Raw genomic sequence first — 17370 nt, 5'->3', positions numbered from 1 at the left:
TTTAGACAAGTAGTCTAGGTATTATCAGTTGTTCCTGGAACATGTTAGTAGTGTTTCGAACCAAATACTCAAAGTAATCACGTGTTTCATACGAAGGGGCTTTTAATATATATTTAATTTTTAATTGAAATGTAAATGTTTATACTACAATCATTTAATTTTTAATTTATGATTCATTTAAAGTTAGAGCAAAATTAAGTTGACGTTTTTTTTAAACAGGTAACTATAATTTCTAATCATCATTTTGGTTAAAATGCCTATCATAATTTTGTATTCTTATAAAAAAAAATTAGAGATATTTTTATTATTATTTAAAAAAATTAGAGATATTTATTATTATTTTACTATCATTTTCTAAATCACATTAGATATTTATCTGACTGTTAGAAAAAAATATATGGTTAAAATGAATGATCATGAATTATTTAGTTTCTCGTAACGTCGATAAATAAATGATACCTAGCATATTCAGCAGTTAAGTTAAAATTTTATAATAAAACAATATCATAAAAATTCTTTGACAGTATTTTAAATACTTAATGTATAATTCTTTTAAATTTTCATTATTTTAAGTTTTTCTATTTCACTATAAACCGTAATTCACATGAAATGTACAAAATTCATATTGTAGAGTCACCAAATAATAATTAATTTCAAAATAAAAATAAAAAAATTAACATCATTTTATTTGATGTATAGTTAGTTACCGTAAAATAAAATGAATATAAACTAAAGGGTGGATAAAAGCAATCTTTAAAAAAAACTTAAGAGGGAAATTTTTGTCTTTTTTTTAATCCATCAAATTGATTTACAAAATTCTTTTAAATCCAAAGCGTTTTGTGTGGTCACATCTTACACACTTCAATAGGGTTGATAAAAATATGTTAAAATAACCGTTTAAAACACAAGTAAACGTTTTAGATCATTAAATATTTTCCATAAGACCAGTGTAAATTTTGAAATTTTTGATGTTTTAAACGCAATATTTAAACCATTCTGAACCACCTTGTATATACTTCATGCAAGTGTGTTTCTTTTCTGCCATAAAGTTCTTTTTTCTCATCTTTACGGCAACTATCTATATACAAATTGTCATACATAAAGATAATTGTCTTTTTTAAATAAATTTACAATTAATGCTGAAATATTTTTCTTTTTAATTTATAACTTCAATTTCCTTCATAATTTTTTTAACTTCATATTAAAGTCACGCACTTTGTACAGAATGTTATTATATCCCTTTTAGTAAGGTAATAAAAAGGGGTGTAGATATATTAACTTATGTAATTAGATCACAAAAATAAATACTTTGAAAATAAATAATTGTGTAATAGTTAGACATTCTAACTAGTTTTAAGTTTATGATTATAATATAAGAGTAATTCAACTAAAATGTTTTTGATGATTATAAAGCAAATTGTATAAGCAGATTGTAATCTGCTAATGCGTAATAAGTTATTTAGTAATAATTTATTTAACCAATTACTCGTATCAATAATTTTATTTTATGTCAACGTCTGTAGTTTTATAAAATATGTTAAAATATCGATCGTAAGTATTTACATACCGATTGAACAAATACATAAAAAATTAAAATTCTACTTCCTTTTTTTCAAGGATTTTTTTTCTCGTATTTAATTATTAAAATTTATAACAAAAGAAACTCATGATGCATACTAAAAGTACATAGTACTTGTTGTAGTTAATACCTATGCCATATATGCTACCAAAAGAATAAAAGTAATTATTTACTTGTCGCTACATTGACTATGGATCGCACAGGAAAATCTAGAAAATCCTTGATCTTCATTGCGCAGGCGTTTATTTAATTATTGTGGTTAGAGATGTGTTGGTATATTGTTTAGAGTAACGCAATTTAAGTTTAAATAATAACCTTCACACTAATGTGTATTATATATATATATATATATGAATGGTGCCATATTATACTTGTACTATTGCCAACTAAAACTATTTAAAGGTGCAAGACAAATTTCAGCATGATATAATATTTCCATAATATTTTATTGTATGCTATTGTGGCAATTAATAAAAATCATGTGCAACTTGGTTTCAGTTTCGCATTAAAGTAAAACTATTATTTTCGATTATAGAAATAAATCACCATTAACAATAACAACAAAAAGATGTCATGGTATTGAAAAGCTGAAAATATTCACCAAGACACCGTGACAACGTTGTCTGACCACTATGAATGATCAAACGCGCATAAAATAACTAAATCATTTACACGGTTATCCATTTAGCGCCATGTAACGTAGGAAATTGCATAAATACCTTGTGATCTAAATATTATGTGTTCCCAATGAAAAGCGTGTTAAAAATTATTCGCCAATAATAAAATGTTTACAAAATTTTATTAAGATTACTATATGTTATTGACATGTACTATCATATAAATTTCATTTTTTTACCAGCAACCAGCGTCTTTAAGGGTATCAAAACAAACTTGATAAAGTTGTAAAAGAAAATGAATACAATTATAAATGTTAATAACTAGCAAAGCTTGATAGAAAAATACATTATAAACATGATTTTTAAGGAATTTACTAGTGCGCTTGTTACAACTATTCGTAGTGTTTAATAAGTAGTAAATTCCAACTAGATAGACTAAACCCATTTTGTTTTAATAAATATTTATAGTAGTTTCACGAATACCAATTACAGTACAATAATCTAAATGATTTTTTTTTTATTTTACAGAAAAATGAAACTATGGCTTATAACAGTATTAATAACTATCAGTATATATTTGGAATGTCAATGCGGTTCCATAATCCAGTTTCCTGATACATCTGAAAATTTGGTGAATTATTTTTATTTCAATGAAATTAATTGTTAAAACGTCAAAAAAAAAAACGTTGGTCAGCTTTAAACTATTATTTACAAATGCAATCAACCCAAAAAATAATTCGTGACAAGTAGTAAAATAAATACAACTCTACAGTACAAAATCATTATCAATTAGTTACACTTTACGGCTATATTTATTTATTTTTTATCAAAAGTTACTTTTTTACTAATCTATTAAAACAAAATATTAGAATTCATTCAAATGATATCATAAATATTAAATTAAAGCTGCCTACATAACTCAGTCGATAAAGCGCCGTGCCTCGTTGCGTAGGTACCGAGATCTTTTAAAAAGAACGTTAAACATGGTTAAAAAAAATGCTTCAACCAATTTTCTTTAAATATATTAATTATGAATAAAGTGTTGATGTTTAAAATTTAATTTATTTAACTTAGTTTAAAATTTGTACAGAAGATATTTGCATATAACAATATTTGATCTTTTTTTTAATAAATTATAAAAATGTACAATCAGTGATTATAATAAATATTTTTTTTATTACATTTAAAAAAAAAATATTATATATTTAATAACATTTTATTTGTTAATTAATAGATACGATTAAAACGTCAATCGCCAACAACAGGATCAGGTATAGATTTGTTATTTAAATAAATTTGCCAAATTTCCGTTTAAATAATTTTTTTGAAAAAATACTTCTCTCTACTAAAATCAAAAATTTAATAACAATAATGTTTCCTTTGAATAATCTTGTACCAATTTTACTTGTAGAAACATGTGATTTTGGCGTAGACCCTAACTTAGTTACTTGTGATTGGAAAAATCGAAATGGTTCAGCTTTAAAATGGGAACTAGGAGCTGGAACACTTTCAAATTGGTTAGGAGGTCCACCTGTTGATGCTGGCCAAGGAGATGATGCATTAAGAGGTTTATAGCGAAAATAATCGGTAAAACATTTATTTAAATCATTCTGTATCATTATTTTAGGTGGATACATATTTTTTGAAACATCTTTATTAGCTGCACCAGTTCTTCGAGTAGATGATATTACTATCAGAGAAGGACAAAATGCTTTTATTGAAAGCATAGTTTTAGGAAGTACAGGAGCTGAAGGAAAATGCATTTCTTTTGGGTAAATTATTTATTATAACAATTGATAGGCTATTATATTATCAAATTAATTTTTATATAAATTGTAGTTTTAATATTGATGGCTTAAGTGCTGCCGGATTAAGAGTCATTCTTCAGCCAACTAACAAAGAAGGAAAGCCCGATGGATTTTTTAGAGTTTTGTGGGGTACGAAAGATCCAACTAATAAAAACTGGATGATATCAGAAGTTCTTTACACATACAACAAAGAGCACCAAGTATAAAAATTAAATTTATACTTAAACAATTTTATTTATATATTGCACCATGTTTTTATAGATTGTATTTGAAGGGGTGGCCAAAGATCTACCGGATCCATTTAGAAAATTTCGTGGTTATGTTGCAGTAGATAACATAGCTATAAAACAAGGCTTGGAGTGTAAAGGTCACTGTACATTCGAAGGAGGATTTTGTGGATGGATAAATGATGAAGACGATGATTTCAACTGGTCTTTGGTAATTAAACTTTAATTAATTTTTAATAATAATTTAAAGACTATGAAAGTTTCATAATTTCTTATTAATTTTTTTTTTAACTTTTTGATAACTATAATTAGTTGCTTTATAATTCAAGTAGCATCAACCTTCACATTTTTCGTATTTAAAGTTATAACAGAAATTAATAATAAATATAGAGGTTGGGTAATGGCCAAGTATAATGATTCACAAATAATTTACTTTTATCTGGATTCAAAGCAAATATTACAATTTTGTGATATTAGGGTACAGATATAATACAACAACTTTTAGAAAAATTAAGTCATAACTTATATGAAACATTTATTTTGTTTTAAAATATAAAAACATTTTTTTTTTGTATATATTTTTACATGTGGACAATTGATTAAATATAATTAAAATATTAACTTTAAGTTTCAACTTAATTTTCCAAAAAGTTACAATTTTATACTTGTTTCCCTTTGTCTGAACACCACAGAATTCATTATTAATCGTAATTTACAATAAATTATAGTTTAGAACCTCATAAAAATTTTTATTTTAAGAGTTACACTACTTGTTCTATTAATCGATGGTATAATTAGTCACAGAAATCTTGAAATCAAAGTTACATTATATCGTTATAGGGAAGAGGAAGCAAAAATCCATCAACTGGACCAGCAACAGATAGATCCAGTTTTATTTATGGAGGAATTGAGGGAGGTTACGCCTTTATAGATTCCACCTATCCACGACGGCCTGGCGATATGGCTCGTATATCAAGCATGGAATTTGAAGCAACTGGTAATTTTTTTCTATAAACCAATAAAATAAACATATGAAAATAAAATATGAATGAATAAGAAAATATGATTTTTTTTGTTTATTTTGTAAAATTAGGCCCAGATACTCCAATGTGTTTAAGATTTTGGACACATATGTATGGAAATGGANCCACCTATCCACGACGGCCTGGCGATATGGCTCGTATATCAAGCATGGAATTTGAAGCAACTGGTAATTTTTTTCTATAAACCAATAAAATAAATATATGAAAATAAAATATGAATGAATAAGAAAATATGTTTTTTTTTGTTTATTTTGTAAAATTAGGCCCAGATACTCCAATGTGTTTAAGATTTTGGACACATATGTATGGAAATGGCATCGGTACTTTGACGGTATCAATAACTGATACACGAGAAGGAAGTAACAGAGATATTTGGTCTCTTTCCGGAGAAGCTGGTAATTCTTGGTATCAAGCTGAAGTTCCAGTAGCATCGCCTAATCCTTTTAAAGTAACAATTACTGCTAAAATCGGTAAAAACAATTTAGGAGATATTGCAGTTGATGACATTTCTTTAACACCTGGCAGTTGTCCAAGTAATTAAAATTTTTAATTTTTTACGTATTTTTAAAATAATTTTATTTAAATTAATATTTTCTTTAGCCGCTCCTCAAATCGCTGCTTCCACATCAGGCGATTGTACTTTTGAAGTTGACGAATGTGGTTGGAGCAATGTTGCGTCAAGGGAACGCTTAGATGATATTGATTGGGAGAGAACTTCTGGGGCTGCTTTAAGAAGTACTGTACATGATCATACGCTAGGAAATGATAAGGGTAATTCCCAAAAAAAAAAATAAAAGTTCTTAAAGGATGTATAATTTTATCGAATTTTATAGGATACCTAATGACATTATCACGCTCTGCCCTTCAGCGACCAGGAAGTAGAGCATGGTTCACATCCAGAGATTTAAAAGCAACAACAACACCACGTTGTTTATCATTTTGGTAAGATAAAATTCCTCTAATTCATGGAACCCGGAATAAATTTACTTATTTTTCTATAAAAATTAAATTTTTAATTTATTTATTGTAATAATTAATTTACATTACTTGTTTTAAAATCCTGTTAACTATCCAATTTTTAAAAAAAGGTTTGTCATGAATGAGCCATTTATAGATGCTACTGGACCAAGCCTTGGAGCATTAAGCATATTTTTAAGGAGCACTGACAACAGTGGGGGTATTGTTATGAAACCGATATGGAGGTTGTACAATCATCAAGGACCTGATTGGCAATATGCTCAAGCACTTATTAAAGATCCCAACGATGCTGTAAGTGAATTGATAAAAAATCACCAAAAACATGTATACTTATAATATAACTTTTTTTTTTAGATTTTGTTTGAAGGTAAGTGCTGACTACATGTATAAGTTAATTGTGTAAAAAAAGTTACGTATTAACAATAACTATTTAACATTTAAAATTAATTGGACGGTAAGATAATTTTTATTTATTTAATAAAGACAATAATGTTTCACTCAAAATCTTTTCCTGCTAAAAACTAAATAAAAAGCAGATAAACCTATACAGTTTGATAGAACTGACATACCTACGTGTTTTCAGCTGAGCTGTGCAAACCGCCTAGTACAAAGTATTTCTTTTCTAAAATTCACACAATACCCTCAAAAATATATTACATAGCATATTTTTTCCTTTCTAGAGTTATTAGTATCATACGTTCTATAGTTAAAAAAATATTGGTTCTAACCCTTCATCTTTCCCTTTAAAATTTTATGATGGTTAGTTAATTTATTTCCAACTATAGAACGTAGGATAATAATAATTCTGGAACAAAAAATTAGTCATAGTTTTAATGGTAATCTTGTATGTAATTTACACAGGAAATATACGATAGTATATATGTAAAACATGTTATAGGATTTATTTATACAAACTCTATATTAAATAATATACTACGTATTTTAATATCTATAATTCAATTTAATAAATATTTTATAAATGCTAAATTATATTTTAGGTATTTGGGGTTCAGGTAGAGCTAACGGATTCATTGCTTTTGATGACATAACATTTTTTGATGGATCATGCTCAAGTAAATATTTAATTTAAAATTTTATTTACATGGAAGATATTACTAATATAATTTTTAGCTATGCCAGCTGGAGCTAAAGTACGTCCAGGAGAATGTAGATTCGAACGCGATATGTGCGATTGGATAAATGGAACAGATAAATCTCCAGCTTCGTGGAGAATGGCAACTGTAAATAGAAGACCGGCTAATTTACCTGACAAGACTTTTGGATCGCCAGGTGAGATCACTGCTTAGTACCCAAACTCTTCAAAGTTAAGCTAATAAAAATATTTGAAAATTAAATGAGCATACGTAATATGTTTTTTTTATTTAAGACGGTTACATTTATTACGATTTATTTAATCAAATATTGGGCGCAAACATGGTCAGACTAGTTTCACCTGTAATTCCAGTTACTGATGAGCCTCAGTTATGTTTTTCATTTTGGTATGCGGCATTTGGTGCTGGAGAATCGGCTCTCTTACAAATAATGCGACAAGACAACAGCTCTGGAGACTCGCCAGCAGAAAAAGTTTGTAAATAGAAAAATATTAACTTAACTAATTTTTAAAAACTTTGTATGATAGATTTGGAGTTTAGAAGCCAAAAATATGGATACTACAAGACCTACATGGATGCCAGCTCAAGTCACTGTTGAATCGAATAAACCATTCCACATTGTAATGGAGGGACAGGCAACTAATGGTGGTTTTGCTATAGATGATATAACATTCACACCTGGATCTTGTCCAAGTATGTAAAGTTAATTTAAAAAATATAAATTGTTTTTTCTAATGAAAGTTAAGAAAAACACGTTTTAATGATATAAATATAAATTATATAATTAATAATTATATTTACAGCTCGGCCAGATAAAGCATCACTAAAAACTCAAAAACTAAAAGTAAAATAAAAACGACCATAAAGTGTATTTAGGCCAAATTTTGTAAATTCGATGATATATCTTAATTAATAATTCTAGCATAGTTGAAATTATTTAAAAAAATTATTTCATCGTGATTTTTCAGTTATATAAAAACATTAAAATAAAAAACAGAATAATTTTCTTTTCTTTTTAAAAAAAAACATTTTTACATCAATTATTTATTGCTAAAAAAAGCATCTAGTCAACAGATTTTAATTTAAACCGTAGAATGTTTTACATAACATGAACTGAAATCATAAATTAAATTATTTATATTCAATTATATATTTAATTCAATCTATTCAAATAATGTCTAAATTTTAATCTACAATTATTTTTAAATAGTTTTAATTTTTTTTAAAAATTGTATATCTTTCACCATAAAATAAAAATATATTGCTATTTACTCATTGGGTACTAAATCTTTTCTTTTAAGTAAGAATTTAAAAATAACTTGTATTAAAAATTGTGTAACACAATTAATATATTAAATTAATTTTTTTGTAAGTGACAAAAAAAAATTTCAAAAAGTTTACTTAATAATAATTTAATTAATAATTTTCATTAATAAGTAATATATCAAAAAACTGATCGATGGAATTTATCACCGCTTTTTATGCATCGCTAATATTTTAATTTTAAAATTTAAAAAAATTTATATTAATTGTGACAAACACAGCAATATAAAGTTTACGAAAATTTTATCTAGAATAATTATAGATATTATTATACAATTATTGTGCTGTCTCATAGAAAAATTAATTAAATAAATTATTCGCTTAACATATAAATAAATAGTTTAAGTTACATATTTTATTGTCTTAAAATATTATATTGAAGTTGTTATATAATAATTATGAAAGTTTAGTTGTTGAAAGCATAGGAGACTTTTATGTCTAAAATAAATGTCTTTATAAACAAGTGATCCAATATTATAAGCTCATACTTATAGTTGTTAATATTTTAATGTGTATATTGAAAGTTATAAATTGTATTTTAAATATAACTTTTGTTTTTTATGATTTTGAAATGATAAATTATAGTTTGTCTTAACAATTGCTAATTACACGTATTTTTATAAATATTTATAAAATTACTAACTTTGAATAATATAAATTATTATTTTTTAATTTCAATTGCACCAACATTAAGTTTTAATGAGAAATACTGTTTTTACTAATATTTATAATTATATTTTGTTTATATAACTTTTATACAAAGATAAAGAAATAATATTATTTTTGGAAATTTTATTTTTACGTTAATATTATGATTTTATTAATTTCTATATAAACTGTTTTAATTTTAATTATACTACAGCTATGAAAGAACAAATGCTAAGTGATTATTTATTTTTAATTTTAGATTTTATACAAAGGAAGAGTTATTGACTAGAAATAATTCCTCAATATAAATATATACTATCAATATTTTTTTAAAAATTAATTAATTTAATTTTTTTAACACTTTTTTAATTACAATTTATGAATTAATTTACAAATTGACTAGTTGAGCTGTTTTTTAATAAATTTATCTATAATTTTGTATAATATTTCCGGTTGATCCCAGCTCACTAAATGACCTGCATTTCTTACTAATATTTCCGTAAAATTTCCAGTTGATTTAATATACCCAGCTAATTTTTTATTAATATAGTATGGTTTTCTAGTAGCTTTTTTATAATCATTATCATATGAGCCCTTTAAACTTGAGTACAAACTCACAGACATTGGATAAGCTACTACTAAATCCATCTGTCCATTATAAACTAGTACTGGATATTTGTTTATTATTTGTTCTAAATGTGTTTTGACAGAACTCATAAAATCTGGTATCATTTTATAATAAACTACTCCTAAACTAGTATATTCTATATCTCCCACGTGTAATGCCCGACGACTTTCCACTGTTTGCAGCATTTCTATATAGCTAACGTCATTTACTGCTCCAGATGAACTCCATGGAAACATGTCACCGTTAATTACATTATATAAACTTGAAAACTGAGCTTGTTCGATGAAAGTGCTCATAATTCCACTCCAAGCCTGAAAATAATATATCTATATAAGAAAAATTACTATAACTTAAAATAATGCAAACATAAATACTAGAGTGGGTCAAAAAAATTAATTATTTTTTTTAGTTCCGACACAAAAATATTCGTTATTAAGCACCTATAGATAATTTATATTTAGTCATATTCGCTTCATCTATGATTTTTTTATTTCTGTTGTCCTGTTGTATATTTCTACATTGCATACATGATATATAATAAATTGGATTTCTTTTATATTAATGTATTTATTGTATTGTTCCCTGTAGATAGGGGATAAAAATACTTCCACGGTCCCTCTGTCAGTCTTAAGAGGCGACTAATGAATTTACGTCAGGTCGACAGCCAACGTAAAATTGTTGTCAAAAAGTATAAGGCGTTCTGAACAAAACTTAGGCGGATTGTCACATCTCGGTTGTACACGGGTACAACAAATGATAGCCGACCACGATTAGTTGGGATTAAAGCTAGGAAAAAGAAGATATTAATGTATTTATTGATATTTCTAAAATAAAAACTTATTTTTTTCAACAATGAATCATAAATTATTTCCAAGTAAAAAAAAAGATAGAACATATATCATCAGAGAACCAATTCGGATTTAGAAAAAATATGGATACGAGAAAAGCGATATTGGCTATAAGATTAATAGTGAAAAAAATAATACTGAAAGGTAAGTCAACGTTTATTGCCTTTGTTGACATTGAGAATTCATTCGATAATATTAATTGGAAAATAATTATCAAAATGCCGAAAAGAGCTGGTGTTGTAAGCACGGAAAGTAAACTGCTACATCAATTGTATAAAATTGAATTATCAATCATAAAAATGGAAGATATTCAAAAAGAATCCAAAATAAAGAAAGGTATTATACAGGGTTGTATATTATGACCTTTAATATTTAATAGCTACATTCAAGAGGCCAAAGATATTATAAGAGAAAGAACACAACTAGAAATAAAGGTAAAGATCACAGAATAGACATACTGAGATTTGCGGATAACACTGCGCAATAATAGCAGAGAATAAAAAAGATCTAAAAAATATTTTAGGACCATTGAATGTGATGGAATAACATTTACATATAAAAAAAAACATAAAAAAGACAAAAATTCTAGTATGTAGTAGAGACAATACTTTAAGAACAAGAATAAAATTAAAGGACGACGAAACTGTAGAATAAGTAGAAGATTTAATTAAATACTTGATTAATAACAAGAAATAGTTTTATGGAACTAAAGAAAAAATGGAAAGCTAATGATGAGGAGAAACTTTCTATTAATATTAATAACTAAAATTTGGTGAATACTATTTAAAGATGCTTAGCAACTAAAATTTTTGTGTTGGAACCAAAAAGAAAATAATCAATTTTTTTGACACATCTTAATAAATACAGTTATACATACATAAAAAGCGTCTACATAATGTTTTTCTTGAATAGCTTTCTTTCCTTGGGTTTCTAATCTGATTATATCTTGACGAGTGTTGTTGTCTATCAATCCTACTTGATACATAAAATCACTATAACACAACAAGGTTTCAGGATCTAAAAATCCGTTACCAATAACGATTCCACCTATTTTTACATCTGCTGATCTTTTATCATTATGTAATAGTGATGCCAAAGATAGAACAAATTTTCCTTGAAAAATTATTTGACACTTTTGTTAAATTCAGTTTAATATAGCAAGTCAAAAAGGAATACTATTTACTTACCTCCATATGACTCTCCCATTATATATAATGAACTTGCCCGTTGTTCTGGAAACATTATGTAAAACTGCATGAGAACTTCAAAAAGCTGATCTCCAGCAGTTGAAAAGTTCGTTGCATAACCATCATTGTGTTCAGTAAAACTATATCCTAGTCAATGAAGGAAATATGTGTAATTAGGATGACAATTATTTTAAAAAATTTCAAATTTTCCTCAGGTCTTCATTTTTTTACGATTTTAAATAATCTAAACTTTTTTTATGAAGATTACTTATTATATTATTCTAATTATTAAAAAAAATTAAAGCTACAGTAGGTATAAAATATAAAAATTATATTTTATAATAAAATATTTTTCGTTGTCAAAAACCAATGTATGAATCTATAAATAAAAACAAACGGTAGCACTAGTTGGGATAATTTGATATATTGTTTAGATAAATTGTTCAAGTAAAAGCTGAGAAAAATTAATGACAGACTCAAAAAAAAAACATAGTAAAATATTTTAATTTCCGAAATTCCTTTCCACAAAGGGAGATTATAGTGGTGGTGTCCTTGATATTCATTGAAGTTATACAAACTTAATGAGATAAAAATCAAACAAACTTTAAATTTTAATATCTTTTGTCACTTTTCTCAACTCTCACTGGACCAATTTCTTTCAACGAAACGTCAAAAGATCCCAAATCGTATCTAGTTGAAGACATTACCCATAAAAATTGAAAAAATTCCATAGTTAAGTGTGAATAGGGGAAATCCCCCAAAAAATTACAATTTTTAAATTGTAAATATGTACTATAAGTTCAAAAAAAAAAAATTGTTCCGACGACTTATCTTCTATGTGCAAATAGATTCCGTATTAAAAAAAAACATTTTAGTGTTAAAATTTTCGATTTCATATTTTATTTTTTCAACATTAAATAACAATAACTTTTTGAAAAATGTTTGGATCAATACGATTCTTATTCATAAATACTTCTTTCAATCGACATACTTCTTTTTATTTTTCATTTTCTTTTATACTCTTTATACTCTTTTATACTTCAATTTTCAAGGATAATATCCAAAACTAGATACTAATTGTGATCATTTGATGTATTGTTGAAAAGAATTAGTCAACTGTGCATCACATATAATAAAACGGACAATTTAAGCTAGTTCAAAAATTCAAAGTCATTTTTTCTTAACTTAGGAAAGGCAAAATTTCAAAATACGTTTAAATTTAGATTCAATATAGGTTAGATTCATGTAATTTTTATAAAAATTGATGACTTCATTAATATAGCAAATCCTTATAAGGTATTTTAAAATGAACAAAAATAACAAATTTGTTCACAATAATAGATTGTTTTTTAATTGCGGCAGCTTATTGCACATAGAAGATCGTCGGGACAAATATTTTTTTTAATTAAAGTAAATTTTATAAATTTTAATTTAACATATGTTTAAAGGACGCAGTATTTCCGGAACATTTTCAAAAGTTAAGTTGAAAAAGTTGTCTTTATGAAAGAGTTTCTATTTTGAATCCTTCCTGTGANTTATAAATTTTAATTTAACATATGTTTAAAGGACGCAGTATTTCCGGAACATTTTCAAAAGTTAAGTTGAAAAAGTTGTCTTTTATGAAAGAGTTTCTATTTTGAATCCTTCCTGTGACAAAGGATTAAGTCTTTATAAGTTCATGTAAAATAAAAGGGAAATACCTCGGGTATTTACATATAATAATTATTTTGATACGTTCATTTTTAAAAAAGTTATGACTGTTTTAAGAAAAAAAGTGTCGAAATTTACCGATTTCAAAAATCGGTATATAGTCTTCAACTATATATGATTTGTGATATTTTGACATATCATTTAAAGAAATTAATTTAGTGAGAACTGAAAAAAATAGCGAAAGACATAAAAAACATATTATAGTAAAATTAATACCTTCTCAGCTATTCATCGAAGCTAAAAAAGAGATAAATACGTTACAAGTCTCATTGATAATTATTAAATGTAAAATTAATTATTAAATAGGAGATTCATGTTTTTTAGCTCATAACCGGAATAGTTATATAGAAACAAAGGTTATTTTCTCACTGGTTAATTAGGCTAGTTCGAAATATATCATTGATTTTAATTAACTTTCATGTAACATTACATTTTATTGATATCCTACTACTAGATAACTACTATTAAAACAAAAGATAATTTTATTGTAGTAAACTAACCTGTTCCCACAGGACTGTCTATAAACAACAATGAATTGTTGCTATGCCAGGATAATGGATTTTCACTCACTGTATAGTTTCTACCATTAAAAGAACATAGAAACGGTCCAATTTCTTTAAACACACCAAACATTGAACTAGCACCGGGTCCTCCTTGTAACCATATTATTAGCGGCGCTTCTTTAGAGTGATAGAGACACTAAATATTAATTAAGATTATTTTTAATAAAAATATATCGTTATTAAATATATATTATATATACTTAACTATTTGTTAAATATTAATTTTTAAATTGATAAGTTCACTTAATAAATAATTTTGAGTATATTCCTAATAAGCCCTATTTTTTTTAATCTGCGAATATTAACAGCCTATAATAAGTTATTATTAAAAATCAATATTTTAGATTGAACTATGTTATATATGCATTTTTAATGTATGTAACATATCATACAGTTTAAAAACACTGGCTCAGTAAATTAAAAACTAGGAAGTCTAGTAAAAAATAGTAATAGAATCTTGAAAATTTTATAAATGAAAAAATCAAATGAATTAAAAATGCTTAAATCAAACACCAAAAAAAAAAAAATAATAAAATATAAATATATCAACTACATACCGAAGCAGGAAAAAACCAAAAAAATAAGTTTGAATTAAATTCTTTGCTAGTTGTGAAATATCCTGAGTAGCTAGTTACAGTCTGTGGGTGAAATACATCAGTAACACGAGCCAGTTGTTTAGCTTTAAGTATTTGTCCGTTTTGTAGATACTGAGTCAATAAAAGAGGTTCCCCTGTACGTGTTGAACTTTCAGGTTTTGGGTCCCACAAAGGATATGCACTGCGAAGATAAAGTGGCGTAGACTCAGAGGATAGACTAGCGGCTCGCCATAAACAACAGCCGGCGTACATAAGAATCCCTAACGCGACGCGCATAATGCACGACTGTACTACACACACACTATTTTTTTCAAGGACCATCATGGCCTGAACATCAATTCCGGTGGGGATGAAGGAAAAATACTACTTAAAACGTAGAGTGTCAGTGTGTAAAGTAATATTTCCTCTATTTTTTAAAGACATTACATTAAAATAATTTTTATGAATTAATCTTCAACTGAACTTTTTTATATAATACTAGAGATGTTAGTCGGTATTATACATGTGTATTATACATGCGTATAAAATTATTTTATAGCGGCTGTATCAAAAAAAAAAAAAAAGAAGCTTTATCAACATTTATATTCTTTTGGATTTGATTTTAATTGATGTACGCAATTGTAATTACTGTTATAGATGGATTACATTATTAGATTTAAATCTATAATCGTGATTATTATTGTAGATAAACAGATGTATTTTTATAACACAATTTTTCGTCAGATCCACCAGGGAAGTATGGTTATCATAACGAACAAAATTAATGGACTTGTGTGTGGTATGACCGTGGTCTCATTATGTTTTTAGTACTGCCACACATTAATCCTAACACATTTTAAGCACCAACGTATGTTGGTTTAAATGGAAGAAAGTAAATACACAGAACAGGTGGATCTATTTTGGGTAAAAGTATTTTGTTTTGTGATTTAAATTGTTTAAGTTTAATGTATTATTTGCAAATTACGAACTAAGATGGGTCGTCCATCCAAGCAAAAACAAATTGTAAACCAATATTTTTCAAAAAAATTTAAAAAATTAGGAAAACTTGATTCTTATGAGTGTATTTTTTGTTCGCGCAATTTTGCTTATAACTCATGGTGAATGGTCAAACACTTAATCACTTGTACAAAAACTACTATCAATTTTAAGAATTAGGACTTGCCAATTATCAAAAATTTATTTAAACCTCAAAAATCTACTATCTGATACTTATATATCAATTCAATTAGATGAATGAACAAATATTAGGTAAAAATTTTTTGTTTTTTTTTGTAATTAAAATGATTATAACAATAATATTTTTTTGATACCAGTGCAATTTATAAAAATACAATAAGGTAATATAATTATAAATTATTTTTTTTGGTACTCTCTATTTACATTAGTTTATAGTCAAAATTTGATAATAAATAGGCAACATATCTATATATTACCAACTATTTCTATTGATACTTTTTGCCATCAACTTCTTACACTTTTTTAAGTTTATATACATTTAAGGAAACACAAAATTCAACAAGAAGTGTAATTAAACAGTTTAAATTACTTCCACATACTCAATTCATTGCTAAAAAACTTCCAGGATGTTGGAATAAAGGATAAAGATGTGAAAAACACTTCTATAACTTTGAAATTACTAGTAGCCACACGTTGAGGATCAGAATCAATGAGTTTGGAAAGCTTATTAAAAAATAAACAATATCTAAAGCAGGTAGCAATGTCAGACAAACCAGAAAATGTGTTAAGTAAAGATTCAACAAAAAGTATATTAGACAACACAATATTTTGGTTGCATGTTGAGACTTTCTACAGTCTTTTAAAGCCGCTGTCAAGCTGGATTACTATTTTAAAAACTGAAAAATGTAATGTATCAACAGTTGTAATAGCATTTAATAATATTCGAAATGTTATTCAAGAACAAATTCAAAATTCAACTCTAATAAAAATGTAAAAGTGTTTATTATTATAGAAATTAGAAAAAAAAACACAAATGGCAGTTAAAAAAAATATATTTAGCCAGCCANTATCAACAGTTGTAATAGCATTTAATAATATTCGAAATGTTATTCAAGAACAAATTCAAAATTCAACTCTAATAAAAATGTAAGAGTGTTTATTATTATAGAAATTAGAAAAAAAACACAAATGGCAGTTAAAAAAAATATATTTAACCAGCCCNTAGTCAAAATTTGATAATAAATAGGCAACATATCTATATATTACCAACTATTTCTATTGATACTTTTTGCCATCAACTTCTTACACTTTTTTAAGTTTATATACATTTAAGGAAATACAAAATTCAACAAGAAGTGTAATTAAACAGTTTAAATTACTTCCACATACTCAATTCATTGCTAAAAAACTTCCAGGATGTTGGAATAAAGGATAAAGATGTGAAAAACACTTCTATAACTTTGAAATTACTAGTAGCCACACGTTGAGGATCAGAATCAATGAGTTTGGAAAGCTTATTAAAAAATAAACAATATCTAAAGCAGGT

At 26.0% G+C, this 17370-nt stretch overlaps 2 protein-coding genes across 2 annotated transcripts; one reads left to right on the top strand and one right to left on the bottom strand.

Annotated features, from left to right (window-relative positions):
* LOC126899462 (MAM and LDL-receptor class A domain-containing protein 1-like) lies at positions 1 to 8604 on the top strand. The gene is made up of 18 exons (XM_050674420.1): positions 1 to 219; positions 2725 to 2827; positions 3431 to 3467; positions 3608 to 3763; positions 3824 to 3968; positions 4036 to 4204; positions 4266 to 4442; positions 5072 to 5228; positions 5538 to 5807; positions 5875 to 6045; positions 6108 to 6216; positions 6363 to 6543; positions 6607 to 6619; positions 7251 to 7325; positions 7384 to 7542; positions 7640 to 7836; positions 7892 to 8057; positions 8168 to 8604. The coding sequence occupies exons 2-18, from the start codon at positions 2729 to 2731 to the stop codon at positions 8215 to 8217; spliced, it is 2331 nt and encodes a 776-aa protein (XP_050530377.1). The 5' UTR covers positions 1 to 219; positions 2725 to 2728; the 3' UTR covers positions 8218 to 8604.
* Positions 8605 to 9536: 932 nt separating this feature from the next.
* LOC126899470 (venom serine carboxypeptidase-like) lies at positions 9537 to 15159 on the bottom strand. The gene is made up of 5 exons (XM_050674431.1): positions 14829 to 15159; positions 14209 to 14407; positions 11999 to 12145; positions 11689 to 11924; positions 9537 to 10274 (listed from the first exon to the last, which is right to left on the bottom strand). The coding sequence occupies exons 1-5, from the start codon at positions 15141 to 15143 to the stop codon at positions 9735 to 9737; spliced, it is 1437 nt and encodes a 478-aa protein (XP_050530388.1). The 5' UTR covers positions 15144 to 15159; the 3' UTR covers positions 9537 to 9734.
* Between the last annotated feature and the right edge of the window lie 2211 nt (positions 15160 to 17370).

The sequence above is a fragment of the Daktulosphaira vitifoliae genome, unplaced genomic scaffold (genome assembly GCF_025091365.1).
Source record: "Daktulosphaira vitifoliae isolate Bord-2020 unplaced genomic scaffold, ASM2509136v1 Scaffold_2, whole genome shotgun sequence".
Classification (NCBI taxonomy): domain Eukaryota; kingdom Metazoa; phylum Arthropoda; class Insecta; order Hemiptera; family Phylloxeridae; genus Daktulosphaira; species Daktulosphaira vitifoliae.
Note: the sequence above shows the minus strand (reverse complement) of the source record. Positions and strands in the feature narration are given on the sequence as shown.